The 16746-nt window shown below is 49.4% G+C and overlaps 5 protein-coding genes across 6 annotated transcripts; 2 read left to right on the top strand and 3 right to left on the bottom strand.

The window, feature by feature from the left end:
* Window positions 1-338: 338 nt before the first annotated feature.
* On the bottom strand, window positions 339-2733 carry FVEG_15044 (hypothetical protein). 2 transcript variants are annotated; one of them, XM_018904137.1, is made up of 3 exons: window positions 2422-2733; window positions 716-2366; window positions 339-639 (listed from the first exon to the last, which is right to left on the bottom strand). In XM_018904137.1, exons 1-2 carry the CDS (start codon window positions 2602-2604, stop codon window positions 2241-2243), a joined length of 309 nt encoding a protein of 102 aa, XP_018745794.1. In that variant the 5' UTR covers window positions 2605-2733; the 3' UTR covers window positions 339-639; window positions 716-2240. The 2 variants fall into 2 exon arrangements, with proteins under 2 accessions (XP_018745794.1, XP_018745793.1); XM_018904136.1 differs by having other exon boundaries at window positions 339-2366.
* Window positions 2734-3507: 774 nt separating this feature from the next.
* FVEG_02367 (hypothetical protein) lies at window positions 3508-8831 on the top strand. The gene is made up of 2 exons (XM_018889606.1): window positions 3508-4354; window positions 4556-8831. The coding sequence occupies exon 2, from the start codon at window positions 4700-4702 to the stop codon at window positions 8165-8167; it is 3468 nt and encodes a 1155-aa protein (XP_018745795.1). The 5' UTR covers window positions 3508-4354; window positions 4556-4699; the 3' UTR covers window positions 8168-8831.
* Window positions 8729-10681, bottom strand: FVEG_02368 (hypothetical protein). Its single transcript, XM_018889607.1, has 2 exons — window positions 10636-10681; window positions 8729-10542 (listed from the first exon to the last, which is right to left on the bottom strand). The coding sequence occupies exon 2, from the start codon at window positions 10501-10503 to the stop codon at window positions 9937-9939; it is 567 nt and encodes a 188-aa protein (XP_018745796.1). The 5' UTR covers window positions 10504-10542; window positions 10636-10681; the 3' UTR covers window positions 8729-9936.
* A 1812-nt stretch (window positions 10682-12493) lies between these two features.
* FVEG_02369 (hypothetical protein) lies at window positions 12494-14522 on the bottom strand. The gene is made up of 2 exons (XM_018889608.1): window positions 14013-14522; window positions 12494-13906 (listed from the first exon to the last, which is right to left on the bottom strand). Exon 2 carries the CDS (start codon window positions 13856-13858, stop codon window positions 12779-12781), a length of 1080 nt encoding a protein of 359 aa, XP_018745797.1. The 5' UTR covers window positions 13859-13906; window positions 14013-14522; the 3' UTR covers window positions 12494-12778.
* A 243-nt stretch (window positions 14523-14765) lies between these two features.
* FVEG_02370 (hypothetical protein) lies at window positions 14766-16491 on the top strand. The gene is made up of 3 exons (XM_018889609.1): window positions 14766-15152; window positions 15223-16091; window positions 16141-16491. Exons 1-2 carry the CDS (start codon window positions 15012-15014, stop codon window positions 15988-15990), a joined length of 909 nt encoding a protein of 302 aa, XP_018745798.1. The 5' UTR covers window positions 14766-15011; the 3' UTR covers window positions 15991-16091; window positions 16141-16491.
* Window positions 16492-16746: the final 255 nt, after the last annotated feature.

Here is a 16746-nt window from a genome sequence, read left to right as displayed (position 1 = left end):
CAGCAAGTTTGAAGAAGGTAGATCCGATTTGCACGATGTCACCTTTCCAACCTAAGGTAAAACCCATGTGCGTAGCATCCACCACGACAGAAGTGTGCCTGGCAGCCCACCTTTTGTTCCCTTGAACGTTGCGGCCAAGATTGGATTTAGCTCCAGCCACAGATCTGTTATTGGCTCGCGGAACTCTCCCACCAGTGCCGCCAACCAGGAGCTGACAAGGGTACGTCTGAGCCTGACATCGGAGTCAGCGAGCGCTCGCCGCAGAGGAGCGCCGCCTAATAATGGCAGTTGGCTTCAAGTAAGAACCATACAGAGAATAGCCGTTATAGTACAGTTTCATCGAGACTGCCATAGGAAGCATGTATTTATACCAATTTTGTGGGCGTTTGACAAAGGAATAATAATCTATTCAGAGACCTTGCCCAAGGCTTAAGCGACGTCAGACCTCTGCGAGATATCACGCCCCCGGCACCTCCTTTTCTGAGACGTACAACGACGGCAGCAATGACCTCAGAGGCGTATGATACTTCGAAACGACGGGGAATTGTTGAGGGCTGCATCCGCTACATGATCGGTGCGGCTTCTGCCTGCTGAGTAAGATCGAATCTCGGGAATTGTACGAAGCCACGAGTGGAGCACCTTCATCTTGTTACTATGCTGATCTTCTGACCATTAAGTCATTCTTCCGTAGAAGAAGTGGTAGGATTGCGCTGACTGCGTTTGTAGAATTAGAAAAGAAACGGGGTCAGATGCCATTTTACACCTTAGACATGTGCAACCAGGTACAAAGGGTCGCACTATTATGTTCTTCTCGCAAAATAACCCCGGACGGGCTGTGATCAAGGAAAAAGTCGTGACTGAAGATCCAAGCATTAGTCGAGTATGCTAGGAGCAGGAGGGAGCAAAGTTAGTAAACCGACAACGTTAAGCCCTGATTCGTCGAACAGAGAGTTGAGCTTAAAGCGAGCAAGGACTAGCAAAGTAGCAACATGTGTTGTAAGCCAATGCAATAGCATAGGCAGAGTTGGGTTGTGGGACGGGTCGATCAGGTTCCGAGGATGGCGCTTTCAACTGGGGAGCCAGGGAGTCTCCTCCGTTAGTGGCGAGTTTCTTGGTGGTTTGTGAGGTCAAGTACTGTATGACAGTATGTGGTGTCGGTTCTGTGATGTGAATTATTCCAACAGTATCGGCTCTGTTACCGGTGTTGACATTGAGATTTGAATGGGACTACTGCAGGGGCTCTCGCCTGTGGTCTGGTCATTGGCTGGTGAGGACGGTAGAGGATCTCGCAAGTAGGTAGGTACGGGTGCCTGTTACCCCATAACTAAGTGCTGACGGGTGAGCAACTGAAAATGCCCGCGCTGTAACGCTGTAACCAAACATCCGATTTGACACCGTTAGTCCTGGGTGCTAATACGATGGAAAAAGTAAATAGGTGAGCATCCTCCAAATGTGGTTATTGCGATGGACATTGCCCAATTCTTGCAACTATGGCTGCAGGATGTGGCTGCAAGCCCCAACGGTATTCACACAAGTCAGAGTTTAGCCTAGCGGGCGATGGATAACGGCTGCGATCCGTCCAATCTCCATTCGTCGTCACAAGGGAGCGCCTTTTCTGTTTTGGACTTTTGAGTTTCCACCGTTCGTTCTTGAGCTCCAAGAGAGTTTAGATACTTTGATAACGGAGCCAAAGACGTCTAGCCGTCTCTGTACGGAGTACTAGGGAGCGGATGGCACGAGACGCCAATGTGACCAGAACGCGTCCCTTGCAGTAGCTTCTGCAACGGGTGGTGGTTCTTGCTCGAGTGGAGAAGGTCCCAGGCTCCGAGGTGCTGACCCCTTAAGCCAAGTATGAGACTGGCGAGCGACAAAGAGGGGACTGATGACATTGCTTCTTAGCACTGCAGCCACTGTCTCGTACCCTGTTGATCTTTGAAGGGTCGGATGATAAAGCCAATGGATGGTTTTGTATGCTCCTTTGAAGCATGATAGGTTGCACTGGAAACATTGACGACGGAACTTGGTTTTGTATCAACGTCACAGCTTCTGTAACATATCATTTCCACCTCAACATCAAGCTGCGCGAATACGTATTTCGGGACCTTCGAGATAGGGCATCGGCTGCTACTCCGATCCCTTGAGGCGTCCAAATACCAAGACGAAGATGGGAGTGGCGGACGGGTATGTAAGACGGGGGAGGCCAGGCGTTTGCAGTCTGCAGCGAGCAAAGCGGTTGCCCGTCATGCGTGGCCCAACAAACGTGGGCAGAGTCTATAGAGCTGGGCAGTAAAAGCAAGGTAACCAAAGCCATGGATCTTTATGTGCGACACGGCATGGTTTGTGGCGGACGCAGGCGTCTGACTGACCTGGGATTCGGTTGTTAAATTGTAGCGTCGGACATGTGTAGTATTTGGTACTCACGAACAGGAGATACAAGATGCAGAAGAGTATCACATTGATCACAATGACAGCAAGGTTGATTGGGGTATTCACCCCCGTTCCGAGCCTGGAGATGAGCGAGTCTCTTGTTGCCGTCCCTCTGCACGCGTTCCGATGACTGACGCGTAGAAAGGGAGATTCATCACCAATCGTGATGGCATCCATACTAAGAAAGGTGTTGGTTCGTATGAAGCCCAGATGACGCTGACAACTGATCTGTGTTGACAAACATTTGAGGAATTCCAGTGCTAGGGCCGCCGTGAAGGTGTGTGAGGTCCACGATCTCTCGGGTCAGGTTCCATGTTGAAAATCATCGATTAGTGGAGGTCGATGGAGCGAGTGTCCCTCCTCCAAGTGCACTAACGGGCAGTTAGTCCACTGAAATTTGGGCAAACTCCAGGGCTTTCAGTGAACAGACAAAAACTTGGGAGTTAACTGAAGGGAGCCCAGGGCTGTTCGTGCCTGTCTCCCTTGCCGCACCGTCTCGAACGGTCGGTGGACTCCCACCCCTGCGGTCTACTAGTCACACCCCCTAAATCTTGCCCTGGCCTGTCCTTGGAGGTGAGATGGATGTTCCGTTCCCTGTGCAGCTGGTACCAACTCTAGGAGAAATGGACTGTTCGTCCCATGTTCTGCAGAGTACTCGCCCTGATGAAGGTACATTGCAGCGAACGCTTAACCACCTGTTTTATGATCGCTCCCATGTACCATCCTTGTTTACCATGAGCCATCGTTTCATTCAGAGCTACAAAGCTACTCTGTAAATCTCTATGATACTTTAACGGTGTTAAGCTCAAGCATCTGAGCCATATCTGAGTACGCAGTTCACGAGAAATGCCTCAGCTCGCTATTCCATCTCTTCGAATACCTAATCTTCCGTCCGTGATAGTGCAATAATTACGATTAATTTATGATGAAGCAAGTCCGACTGACCTAGCAGAAATGGTACCTGCCTGTTGGCTTTCCCGCTACCATGCCCCTTTACGACTAGCCCCCCTGTCTCCACACCCTCCTTTCCCCTGTTCCTGGCACACCCCACCTCTCATCCATTCCTTCCTTCGTCTTTTGCTCTGGGGCGCCCTGTCAATCTAATTCCCCCTTCATCGTTGTCACCAAATTTCTCATCCTACTCAAAATCTTGAGAATTTGTTGGTTCCATTGGCTCAGACACACCTCGTCCCTAAACGATCTTCTTTTCCGTTCTCTCGTTTGTTAAACTTCATTCATTCTTTTCCATCCGTTCGTTACCTTACTCCCATTGACCGTTGCCCTTGACTCGCCTTGGTACATCTTGGGATCACGAGTCTTGTGCCGATCCAGTGGTACCCCGGATTGGTGAGATCAAATCAAACTGCCGGCCAGCGAGTAACCTTTTGACAATCCTTCTCCGACACGATCGTCTCGCACCCTGTGACAGCACTCTCCCTTGAGATCCGCAGAAGATAGTCAGACCAAACCAAACAAGGCTTATTCGACTCACCACTGGCTCAAGCTTCTCGCGAAAATCCCCTTTGTTTTGCTTTGTTCATTCTCTCCCCGAGTCTGAGACAACCTCCTTTATCCATCAAACTTGCCTGAATCGTTTCCATTTCTGGACTCAACACCCGACCCGTTCTTGTTTAACCTAACTCGGGTACTTGCGTTTTCCTCTTCCCTCTTACAAGAAGAACTCATCTGCTGTCGCCCGTTTTCGGCCTACAAACTTGCCATACTGCATCCAAATTGCTCCACGAGGCTCCTGCACGACTCCGACTCCGACGACAATCCCGATCCGCGAAGCTATCGAGTACGAATAATCTTGCTTCGCGTGCCCTTTGTGACTACCGAGTCACTTCGCCCGAATCGATATTGGTCTCTCACATCACCAGAGACTGGTACACATATTCTACAGGTTTCGTCAATTTGACATCTGCAGGTACGAAACTCATTTCTTGTTGCAGGCGACTGGTTGGTTATTACATGGGGAAACATCTGCCCTCACTGTTCATCGAAGTGGCCATCCATATTTACCCGTGCATGGCGATGAGCTTCGAGCAGCGGCCGGGTCAGATATCTGCTTCATGAACTCCAACCAATCTTGCATACCGATCATAGGTACCGAAGCTAACCAGCATAGTGTTTGACGCAAGATTGGTATAGTTGCCAATCTAGTTCGACCTATATCGCTTTTATCAGTTGTGATGAATTAAACGCCTACCTCCTACGACAACGAACAACCGAGGCAAAAATAACGTTTCATCCTCGGGATTTGTCCTTCATTATGAATAGGTTCAGAGGCAAGAAGAAGGGCAAGGATGATCTCGAGGCTCCGCGGCCATCGATTGAGTCTGAGTCTTCCAGCCCCTTTAGAATGTTCGGCAAGAAGAAGGCACAGGAAGAGGAACCTAAAAAGGAGATTGATCTGGCTACAGCCCTTCCATCGACTGATGATTTCCGAACGAGTCTTCTGATGACCAACCTTTCGGCACGGTTCTCTATGTTACGTGAGCAAGATGATCCAAACACCAAGGTTGGCAAGGCCAGTGACGATAGTGTTCTGTTCCCTAAAAGACAATCAAGAATGATGGACTTTGGTTTTGCTGCAGGGTTGGGCGACATTGCTGAGGTCGAGTCTATTCGGGCTCCTTTTGCACGCTCATCGATGCAGTCTAATGATGATACCGGCTCAACAAACGGGAGTGTCATGGGCAGATCGAAACCGATCGAAGGAAACAACTTGTTTGGAGGTCGACAAAAGGTTTACAAAATCGGCACTGGAGGGAACAAAGGGGCTATGAGTGGCCGTGTTCTCTATGGTGACGATATCGCCCAGTCTGCATTCCAGAAGTGGAGGCAATCTGAAAAGGATAAGCAGTCATTCGAAGACCTGCAGCAGGAAGAATTAGGTGACTTGGAAAATGCCCGACCAGAGTCTCCTTCTCAAACCGAGTACAACCGAAAAAGGGAGACAAACTCAACGACATCGTCAGGTCCATCTGCAGCTCGGGACTCAACAGCCGCTACATCTATCACCTCATCTTCAGTCAAGGACCGAGAGTCTTTCGTGCGCACATCTCGGACTGTCAGCCCAACACCACCAATGGAGCGAAGCGTGACCAGAGCCCGTCGCCTCTATGAGCAAAGTTTAAACCAGGATCTCCAAGACCAGCAGTCGTCTGCCCTTTCAAGAATCGATACGCTTACTAAGCGTACACTCGGCAGCAGAACTCCAGATCTGACACCTCCTGTACCTTCCCCAGCAAGCGCAACATTCGGGGATCGTTTCATCACTCGATCGGTCCTGGCTAAGGCTAGTGCCCCTAACCTACGATCTTTCAGCCCTCCATCGCAAATGAGTCCTGTAGACTCGATGAATAAATTCCCTAGTATGGACCAGAAGGCCTTTGGTGCTACACCTCCTCTTAGCCCCCCTATTAGTGAGACAGGGGAGGCTCAGCCGTTTGATCGAAGCAGAATTATCAGTAGGACCAACAGTCAATATGATGAATCAAGGTTCGCCCAACGGCAAATGCAAATGCAGCAGGGTCGCGAAACTCCCACGAACCGATTTCGCACTGATTCCAACCCCTCATTGCCAGGCACTCGATCTAGGTCATCATCTGCCCACCGTCCGCAAATGGAAAGGAACGAATCTGGATCGTTCCAGACTGAGCCAACTGTCCAGGAAGAGTCACAGCATTCAACCTTCTTTGATGACGATGATGACCAGTCTGTCGTGGACGAGTCACACCTTCAGCCTATCTTTCCCCTTCAAGTCAAGGTTGAGAAGCCAGCGGATAATGAGCACCCTGCCTTTAGACGCGCTGCAGTACCAACGCCTCTAGCGGTTTCTGAAGGAACTGGAGTTGCGCCAGCTAACTCAACGGAGCAAATGCCTAAGGACTCACCTACTTTGGGACCTACCTCTGGTGGACTGAGCGGCATGGTCAGGCAGCATCTTCGACAAGATAGTGGGGCCTCCTCAATTTATGGAAGCTTACCCAACGATGTTGACCTGAGCTCACGATTCCCTCCCGAACGCCCTGATGCACATACCTATGAGCCCAAGACGGTCGATTCGAACGCCTGGGAGTCGATTGAGAGAGACTTGGCTATGTCAATTGACGGTAGCGTGACTAGTCCTACTAGATCGTCTGGTTTGATCGAGGCCCAGATATCATCTAGACCCGAATCCACCCAAAACCCGAAACAACAAGTCAACCCCCAGCCAGAAGAAGAGACAGATGACTTTGCTCGTCATCTTGCCGACGGTGCGCGACGTGTCAGGGAGAGACTGACTTCTTTTGTCGAAGCTGATAGCAGCATTTCGTCACCAGAAGCTCCGCCTCTGTCCGAGCTTCCACCTCCACCTCGTCCGAACGCTTTGGGTATCTTGAAATCCAAATCCAGTCGTGGCTCTTTGGTTGACAGAGGTCGAGGCGACAGAGAGAATGGCAGCCAGTCCAAAGCGAAGAAACTCCTTGGCCTTCGAGGCTCGTCGCCTGCTCCTGCCGCAAGTCCATCCCGCCGTGGCTCATTCGAGGCAAATGAAAGGCTGACGCAGTCGCCTGAGCCAAGGGACGAAAACCTACCAAGAGATAGCGAGGAAAAGGAAGGTGTCCATGCTGGCCTCAAGGCTTTCCGACAAGCCCGTCGGGAACTCCAAAGGATGAAGGAACTAGAAGTTCAGCAACGACACCAACTACCCTCGAAGCCTCCTTCAGCGGGCAGAGATCGAGCCCAAACTACGACATCCCGACCACCATCTCAGGAACGCAGACCACCTCCTCCTGTCTCATACAATCGAGTGCCTAGCGAAGAATCGAGGGCCAATGCTGGCTCACGCGCTGGTTCACGCTCAGGATCCCGAGCTCCCTCTGAACGTGATCGAAGTGGCTCTGAAGCAAGCAGCGGAGGCAGATCTGGTAGTCGACCGCCACGCCTTAGAAACGGATCCGTGCCTAGTGATGATTACCAAGGGCCCATGGGATCCCCTGTGGGAAATAATGGCAAGCCTCGACAAGGGCCGATGATGAGAGCACCAATGATGCCTGGACAAGACATGCGACGGTCACCACGTATGCCGCCTCAACCATATCCCGGAAGCGCTTCGACTGGCCCCTACAACCGTCCCGACAACAGCTTGCATATACATCCTGTCTATGGACACGATTCCGGCCACCCATCGCCAATTTCCCCACTCAATGGTGCCCCCTCGCCTCATGGCGCACCTTCTCCTTATGGATTTCCCGGACCTGGCCCCGGCTCCCAGAGACCATATGGGCCTCCTTACCCAGGTGCAATGATGCGCAACCGAGATATGTCGGAACCCTCAATCAAGCCGCCAATGTCACCCATGGGTCACCATGACGGCCTTCGACCTGGCCCTGGATCTGGACTCAATGGTGGTGCAGTTTCTACGCCTAACCTGCATAGCAACATTGCTCCCCCTTTGCCACCAATCAACCCTCGGCGCAAGAACACAGCAGCCACGCTCGCTGAAGGTACCATGAGCGCTCACCGCCGCCCTATGAGCCCTAGTATCGCAAACGACCAACGTGGTGGCTTTCGAAGTGATGATGAAGATGGCGCAGGGATGAACCGTCAGAGATTGCGCAAAGCCACAAGCGAAGCAAACGGTATGAACGCACGAGCAAGATCAATGCATCAAGCTCCTCCTCCGCCTATGGCTGCACCACCTCTGCCTCCTAGCATGAGCAGCAATGCAGTTCCCGGAGGGATGATTTAACAGTGCAGACGACGACTGTTTTTCTTTATTTCTTTCAATTCTCTTAATTCCCCTTTTGCCGACAGCATGAGACTCATGACCAAGATACCTCACGGCCCTTTTCATTTCATAAACTTAATCTCAGCGTCCTGAATCATCGAGCGGAGCCTTCGATGATAGGACCCCATCATTCGTGTGTATTTGCGGGGTGAATGATTTGTCACTCCTTGTATGTTTTTCTTTTGGGGATAATTCGGTCATTGACGGATGGATGGTTGGAATCTAGTATCAGGCGCAAATTGGCCCTGCTAGCAAGAGATCGAGCAGGTCCTTGATTCGAATAGCTGGCGTCAGGCAAGGTGTGGAAGGAAATGATATGTCAGGAAGCAGAATGGAACGGAACAAGCGGGCATGCATTCAACAAGGCTGGGAAGGTGTTTGGTTTTGTACGTATAGGATTGGAACCGACGGCCAAAAGAACGTAGTGAGGATACTACGTCAGTTTATAAAACGTTGACCTCATGGAGAGTTTCGCCATTTCAAAGCAAAGGATGGTCATAGTCAAAGAATGAAAATAGGCAACAGGCCTGTAGTCAAACATTGTAGATGAGATAAATCACGATGGTCACCCATAGTGCTCAGTCTACCTAGGTGCCCATGCCGACATATTCAAGACATAAACCAGCCCCCCACGATCCTATCGAACTCATTGGTAAGCGGTTCGGGTGATCAATCACAGGTCACTATCGACACTTGATCAATTGAGGAAACATCGGACTGTAGATCATCGCAAGCTGTAGTATCGTGACTTTGATAGAACAGTCTCACAATGCCATGAACTTAAGCTTCATTTTGAATTATGCAATATTCTGATTTTATGTGTTAGCTCCAGGGTAGGCCTGCACCCCAACCTCAATTTTTGCGTCTCCCAAGCAGTCATTGACACGGCTGTCAACCTCCATTTTCCCTTACAATCAAGGCTGTTGTCGTGTTTTCTGCAATTCTTGTCGGTTGCAACGTGGCAGTGTGGTTCTAACTTGTGGGCATTGCATTTCCAAGCCAGAGAGAAGGGCCGACGTGAGGTTTACTATATTATGTAACGAAGGGAAATTTCCGGGGAAAGTCGAGTTGTAGATCGGGCGAGTCCGGGCCATGGCACAGAATTTGGGGGTCGATTTTTTTTCTGAAACAAGGGTCCAACGGAGCGTTTGGCAGTGGCCAGTAAACCAAAGACTTGTCAATATGCATTCATGATTGGAGCGTTTCATTTCACGATGCTCATCAATTCGAATCACAGGACTGAGCGCCGGGCGAAGAGACGCCGAAACTGGGTGGATAAAACTTGGTATTGATTCTGGTTTCTGATTCTCAAAAAGTCAAGGCCCAAAAAAGAGACCGTGGGTATCGATTATTGTTACAGCTGAAAATCCGTTGCGATTCATTCCCCGTTAACCCCGGTACAAGTCCAAAACGTAAAAGCATAGAGTAATAGAACGCCCAAAACCCGACGTCATATCTTTCCCGTGGCGCCTTCGCATAAGCACCCCCAAAGAGGCTGAAAGCAAAGCTTTTGCTATTGGAGAAAGCGCATAATTGCTTGAAGAAACCAGTCGCTGAGGTATCAATCAAGAATAAGTGAAATGTAAAAGTGACGACCAGGTCATAGGTGTGAATGGAGAAAAGGCAGTTTCTGAGCAGAATAGAAGCGCCGTTATTGAAGTCGTCAAATAGCCATGCCTCGTATGAGCGAGGGGATCCAGACTCTCATCTCGCCATGCTGTAGCCTTTTGTCATGATACAGGTCCAAGCGTGTGTTGTGAGAGAAGAGGAGGCGAATGCCGTCGAGACGTGTCTGTGGATGAATGCTTTAGCACAGAGGGCAGTTGTTGCATTGCTTGTGGCCGCAAGCGGTGCAGGTGGTGCTGATGACAATCATGCCTCCACACTGGCAGCAGTACTCGTAGGCAGGCATATTGGTGATGTTGGTTGGTGATTGGGGTTTGTGGTGTTGAAGTGGTGTTGTTGAAGTTGAAGTAGGCTTTGGATGGTAGAATCTGGTGATTGTTGATGAAGAAGAGGGAGATGGGACAGCTTGGGAACGGAGGGAAGAGGAGGGATATAAATAGTTGAGGAGGAGAGAGAAAGAGAGAGAGGAAGAAAGAGGCGAGGCCAGACAAGGCAAAGCAAGGCAAACCAATGGAAGGGGACACCCTCAGAGTGCTCGGATATGTTGATCGGAAGAGTCCAAGAGGAAGAATGGGGGTGAAATTACCTTGCCTTACTTTAGGTGCTCTGTATCCGTGCTGGAGTCGGAATGGGCTGGTTTCGGCATCTTCTAAGACGGGTAGAGCCCCCATTCAGTCTGTTGCAGTGCAGGTCAATGTTTATCCCCGAGCCTAGAGCCTCAGCCAGAGTCAGACAGAGAGTGGGCAGTTTTTTTTCTGTGGTGGTAGTGGTGAGTGAGTGTGTGAGTGGTGGTCCTGACTTACACGCTCCGCGCTAGGCAACCCTTAGATTTCAAGGTTCAAGGTTCAAGGATCCCTTGGCTTGGACGTCTCCGCTCTTGGTGACACAAGCGTTTGTGGTGAGGGGAACTCTGCATGTGCCGTACCGAAGAGAGGGTGGGTGATCTCAGCTGAGGTTTTTACTGGTTGGTGAGTGGAAGTGAAGACATATACTTTTTACAGTACGATTTTGATATCGATATCTCTGTTTAATTAGATGGAATTTAGGCTTATTTTCTGTCTCTTGCTTGGTACCTATTTTCCTTCTTTTGGCTTTTGTGATTCCTGTGATTAGATTTTTCAAACGAACGAGACTTTTGCCTTGCTTTCGAATCGAGGCTTAGAGTAATTAAACTCAAGACCCTTGCGTCACTGGCTAAGGCAACTCCCATGCTGATGCTTGGGTAGGTTCAGGCCTGCTACGTCATCGTGCAATGACGATGCGTGTCTTGAGGTGACTAGCTCGGTCTGCGAGATGGAGAGAAAAGAAAGGAACAGAGACACGGAACGAGCCAAAAAGTATGTAGCGAGGCAGTGTGACGAGAATGTCTAATCCAACCAATGCCCTTGAAAAGGCTGATCCATACCATCTGGCCAGCCAGTCACATCCTGCGAATCAACTAGGCTGGACTGGTCCCTCGTCACTTTTCTTGTTCACTCCACGTTCACAGGCCACTAAGGAAAAGTGAAATCAGGATAAAGAGAGAAAGCAGAACATCCACCTGTCCACTCACAACCCCAGTTCATCATTGGATCTCCAGATGAGGCTAACAAACGAGACAACCCCCAAAGTCGGCTGTTCTGTCCTGTTCCCACGGAGTCTTGTAAGATCTCGGCTTTTTTACAGCTGATTGTTCCCATCTCATCCGCACGCATATGTAAGATGTATAACATTGTATGGTTGACTCACGGGGAGCGATCCATTGCATCCGAAAGAAACGTACAAAATCGGTGATGATGAACTCAGAACTGCGCCTCGTACTTGGCCATTCGTAGCTGACAAGATCATCAAAAGGTCAAAAGCTGATCACACCCTTTGCAGCAGTTGGATTTGCGGGGTAGGAAACTATTGTCACCATTCATCTGCCGTGGCAGAATCACAAGTCTAAACTCACTTGCCGATCTGACAGGCAGAGAGAGTCAGAGTCCTACGACCCTAAACCCCAGATTTTCGCCTCTCAATGCCCAAAGATTCTCGACCTCACAAAAGACCTCCTTGGCCTCTTCTTTGTTAGCGGCAAACGGGATGACGCATTCCCTGTCGGTAATGTGCTGCACCTAGAGTCGCCCAGCACGAATCGGGTCGACGGCTGCATCTTCAGTTGCATTGGTAGGATCCCATAGGTCCTAGGCCCTAGCCTCTACTGTACCTTAGGTAGGCTGTAGGTCCCCCCCCGCGCGTGCAAGGGCATGCGCCACCGGGGATCGAAAGCCCACACACCCCCAGAGGCTATTATGAAACAGTATGGGGTAAAGCTTTGTGAGATTCGATATCTCTCGCCTGTCACCGTCCAGGATTTGACAGAGTAGCCTGCCTCCACTGACTGATTGACTGATGCGGTTGCGGCTACGGCTGGGGCTGGGCTTTGGTCTCAACGGGCCATGGGAAGCTCGGTAAAGTTAGGAAAGCGGCTCAAGAGGCTTTTCCACTGCTTTATGTACAAGGTCAATCGTGGTGGTTTCATCTTTCTTGTTGTTGGCTCCGTCTTACACGTGGAGGCTGAGTGTCATGTCAATGGTCGATTTCGTCTCCGAGTGTCCGGCGAGGCTATTGCCTGAATATCCAATTGACCCGAACATCTGATAAAACATTATTAAGAATTCTAGTGAAGAACAGGTCTAATACAAGTAAAGCACTGTCGATGAACTTAATATAAAACAATTATTCCAGACATTGTAAAGTACTTTCTATGGCATAATAGAGTGTGGCTGTTGTAGCTCACACTTTCCACGCTGGTGCTGCAAATGCATCCTTGGCAGCTTCCATACCTTAAACCCAAACTCCAATTTCATCCATCTCCCATCAGAATCTGGGCCTCCAAACTCCAAAAGCAAAAGTTCTTCCCTTCCCATACCCCAACTCCATTCTTGATGAATTCCCATCCTCCCTCATCTCGCATTAGCCAACCTATCCAAATCTAAACATGTTGCTGGAATCGCGAGGGGATTCGTAGTAGTATGTTGGCGGCTGACGGCTCACCGACTGCAGCGCAACGATCTCAGCAGCCTGAGGTTGGATCTGATGATGGACAATGTTGCTAGTGTGTCTCAGCTGACTGACACCACGAACTCTTCCGGATACATCAGCAAGCGCTCGGTCGTGTTCCAAGAGTGACATGTTGTGTTCTTGAAGCAGTCGAACTTGTTCCTTGAGCCCCTCGGACTGTTCTTTCATGGCTCCCATAGCCTCTTGCATTGATGTAAGGATTGCCTGGACAGGAGTTTCGCTATCTGTCTGCGTGCCTTGGTCTCGGAGGACGGTTCGTCGCTGTGAAGCGTGAAGTTCTGCGAGTCTGTTGATCTCAGCAGTGACATATGCCTGGTCCACGTGCGTGTTTGCTCGTTTGTTTGCAGGTTGGGCTGGGTGGATGGAAGCAGTTCGCTTCAGGGTACCGCCAGCACCAGTCTCAATCGATGGAAGAACGGTACTGTTTCCCTGTCCAGGTCTTGCTCCTCCAGGAGTCGTCTGCAGTCTGCGAGACTCAATTCCAGGCTCAGCCTTGATCTGAGGCGCTTGCTGAGGTGTCGTTGGCTCAGCTGGAACAGGAGTTGAAGAGAAGGGGTCTTTTTTCTTGAGCTGTTTCTCTGCCCATTCCTTAAGTCCGCGCTTTTTAACCTCATCCATGAACTTGAGACTCAATGGCTCGAAGGACGCATGAACTGCCAGTGCAGCAAGTAACCACTCCAGTTCAGGTCGAGCAGTCCGGTTGGAGACCTTGATCCAATGCTGGAAGGTGCTATTGAGCTGAGTTCTTGCCCATCCATACCGAAGATTATTCCGCTCAATCTGCTCAACGACGCCTCTGTACAGAGCAGGATGATTTCTGGTGTCGGGAAGAATTCGAGCGATGGCGGCTTCTCGTCTCTCTCGAATAGCGTTGGTGTCATCTTTGGAGATACCTGGCTTTTTGGACTTGGCTCTCTTTGCAGGAGGTGTCTCGACATGGTCTGTCGCATCTTCAGTCACTGACTCTGATCCTGGCGACATGGTCGTGGTGATGTTGGTAAATGATGGGTGACTGGTAAGACGTCAGACCTGGATGAAGTCATGTAAGCTTGTTGCAACTGAGGTTTGTATGCTTGAAGATTCTGTGAGATGGAAAAGGAGAAGAAGATAAAGGATCAAATGGAGGAATTTATACCTTGAAGTCAAGAGGGCGTGAGTGATTCAGCGAGACCTGATGATGGACGGGGATCGTAAAAGGGACGAAGCATTTGACGAGTGACGAGAAAACCGTGGAAAAGTTGAAGAAGAGATAAAAGGAAATCGTTCAAGTCTGTGAGAAAAGGAGATGAAGAAGAGGTTAATGTGTGGTAGAGAGGAAACAGAAGGTGAGAGCATTATGTGACCGAGTCAAAAAGCTGTGGCATTTGCACTCAAAGAAAGGATGAGAAGGTCGGAGGATACATGTGATGGAATACTCTTTGATGCCTCGAATTAGATTGCACTTTACCCTCAATTGAGATTCTTTGATGTGCTCGAGTGGGCTTCTTGTGCCCCAGTTGCGGCTCTCTCTGTTGGTGTTGCTAGGCGTCACCGAATTGACGGGCCCCTCCAAACGGCATCAGAGCCACAATCGCTCGGCCGAGCCGCCACCACCTGCTCAAAGATTTTATGAATTTACCTAAGACTCATCCTAAAGATCATAAACTATGCACCGTGATTTACTGATTTTAGGATGCCTCGATCCACATGAGGACCCTTTAAACCGGCAGAGCTGGGCATGGATCGTGCCAAGAGCTGCATGACCTGATATATCAGAAACATACCATGTCAGCTTCCTACGTCGCCAATCATGCTTTGCACTCGATCATGTTATCTAAATTTTGGCTACCTATCTAGTATTCATATAGTGCCACAAGTGGTGCAAGGATATTGTAGATCGTGGGGTTGGGCGCTGAGTCCTTGGGTATAAAAGGGAGTGCCACTCTTGGCTGCACGGAGGAACATATCAAGATATCTTCTTCATCTGCACAAAATATCTTCCTCTGGCCCTGCTCAGACAAGAGACTGAAGATATACGTCACTAAAATCAGCATTTTCGTTCGAGTTCCCTCTTTGTGGCAGACATCAGTTGCCCTACTCGGCACACAAGCATAGCACTGCTGGAGCACTTGCACTGCCAGGCAAAATCATTACCATGGTTCGGGCAATAAAGCTTATGCCACCTGCAAGGCGGCAGGTGCCTGGAAACAAGTCCAGAGAAATTTACCCCTCTCCACTTCAAAATAACTTCCAAAACACAGCACATGGTTTCTCTGTGAGCACATCAAGAGAGTTCGTAAGCTTTACCTTTCAAGATCTAAAATCCTGTCGAAATCTACTAAAGTCTATCTTCTTCGTCTATAAAGGCCACAGTTCCTGAACCCCCCTTCCCATCCTTTCCTCATTCTTCGTCCATCTTTTCTTCCGCCTCAGCTGCTCACTCCGCACGCAATAACAAACATACACAAGGACAAACCAAACCCTATCACTTTCACATTTCTTTACTCGGCAGAGTGTTTTGTTCCTATCCTACAATACTACATCAGACGTTGCATCTTCTTACTTTCAAGATGGTTCGTACCTTGCACATGAGCCACCACAACCCCCTAACCAAGGAGACGTTCAACACCAATGACCAGCTTCGGTTTGATTTCGAATATCCAGAGCAGGCCATTATTATCCCAACTAGATACAATAGTCGTACCGACTTAGAGAGGGATGTCAAAAAAGTGATTGCAAAAATCAAAGAAAGCCGCGAGCGCTTTGGTGAGATGGGGAGGGACAAAACTCTGTCCAACAGACAAGTGCGAACCACTCTCGAAATCGCCAACCAGATCGTGGACTCGATGAATACTATCGTCAAGCGGTACGACTTTGAGAGAGAAGAGGGCCTCAAGATCAAGAAGCAGCGCGAGTACGCTGCGATTAAGGATGCTGGCATGTCCAAACTTTTCAAGCATGCTGAAATCGCTCTCAAGTACCACTTGGACCTCCAAGAGAGGTGGTTCATCTTCAAGATGGCCAGATCGGGTCGTCAAATGCAAGATGCTCTCGAAAAATTGAGGCGATACAGCTTTGAAGCGTTGTCCATTTCCAACGGAAACGAGCCTCTTTGGGGAACAACACTTGTCTAAGGACTCCATTCACTTCAAGATATCGACACAGACGCACGCCAATTCATCTATGGCCTCAGAGCCCACTAGAAATTCGTCCGCTCAAAGATTTCCAGCTTGAAGTAAGTCTCATCATGTCCATTGCCTCTTCTTCATACTTATTCCATCCAGGGGCCCCAGTCGCGGAGATCTGTTGAGAATGAACATTTTGGGAGCATATCGAACAGGGAGTACGACGATGGACTTCATAATGTATACCATAGGCGTCTGATGACAGGCCCATGGACTTTAATGACATGAAGGGACCGGCATGGGATTGCGCATTAATGGTTATTTTGGAGTTGCTATGTGTTTATTTGTGGTTTTATCTCAGGGGAACAACGTTACCGGTATTCTTTGTTGCTGCGGCACTGGTACCACTACGCATTACGGATTACGATTTACGGAATATTCATCAGGACATGAGAATTGCAATGAAGGGCATCGATGTCAATACACTGAACATTGCATTTACACTTGAGGTGTATTCATATTTGTGACTGCTCTGCTTCTACTTGGCCATGATGGCTGACTGCGCTGCGCTTCTGTTCTCTGGTAAGTGTATACTGACAACAAAGACACTTTGATGTAGTGTGCCAGCCTCCGTGCCAGAGATACCCTCGCTGTACCAACTGATGTGACTCATAATGCTACGGTGAATAACTCAAGAACTGTAATCGTGGTTCTCACCAAAGCTTCATGAAAAGACCGAAGATTTGGCCAGTGGCAGTACGCAAG

Source organism: Fusarium verticillioides, chromosome 6 (genome assembly GCF_000149555.1).
Source record: "Fusarium verticillioides 7600 chromosome 6, whole genome shotgun sequence".
NCBI classification, from domain to species: Eukaryota; Fungi; Ascomycota; class Sordariomycetes; order Hypocreales; family Nectriaceae; genus Fusarium; species Fusarium verticillioides.
Note: the sequence above shows the minus strand (reverse complement) of the source record. Positions and strands in the feature narration are given on the sequence as shown.

Excerpts from the sequence above, each read along its gene's own strand:
- FVEG_02367 (XM_018889606.1), top strand. The coding sequence starts at position 4,700 with ATGAATAGGTTCAGAGGCAAGAAGAAGGGCAAGGATGATCTCGAGGCT.
- FVEG_02368 (XM_018889607.1), bottom strand. The coding sequence starts at position 10,503 with ATGGGGGCTCTACCCGTCTTAGAAGATGCCGAAACCAGCCCATTCCGA.
- FVEG_15044 (XM_018904136.1), bottom strand. The coding sequence starts at position 2,604 with ATGGATGCCATCACGATTGGTGATGAATCTCCCTTTCTACGCGTCAGT. Across the intron at positions 2,367-2,421 it reads GCATCTTGTATCTCCTGTTC|GTCAGTCAGACGCCTGCGTC; the intron begins GTGAGTACCAAA and ends ACCGAATCCCAG.
- FVEG_02370 (XM_018889609.1), top strand. The coding sequence starts at position 15,012 with ATGGTTCGGGCAATAAAGCTTATGCCACCTGCAAGGCGGCAGGTGCCT. Across the intron at positions 15,153-15,222 it reads TGAGCACATCAAGAGAGTTC|GCCACAGTTCCTGAACCCCC; the intron begins GTAAGCTTTACC and ends TCGTCTATAAAG.
- FVEG_02369 (XM_018889608.1), bottom strand. The coding sequence starts at position 13,858 with ATGTCGCCAGGATCAGAGTCAGTGACTGAAGATGCGACAGACCATGTC.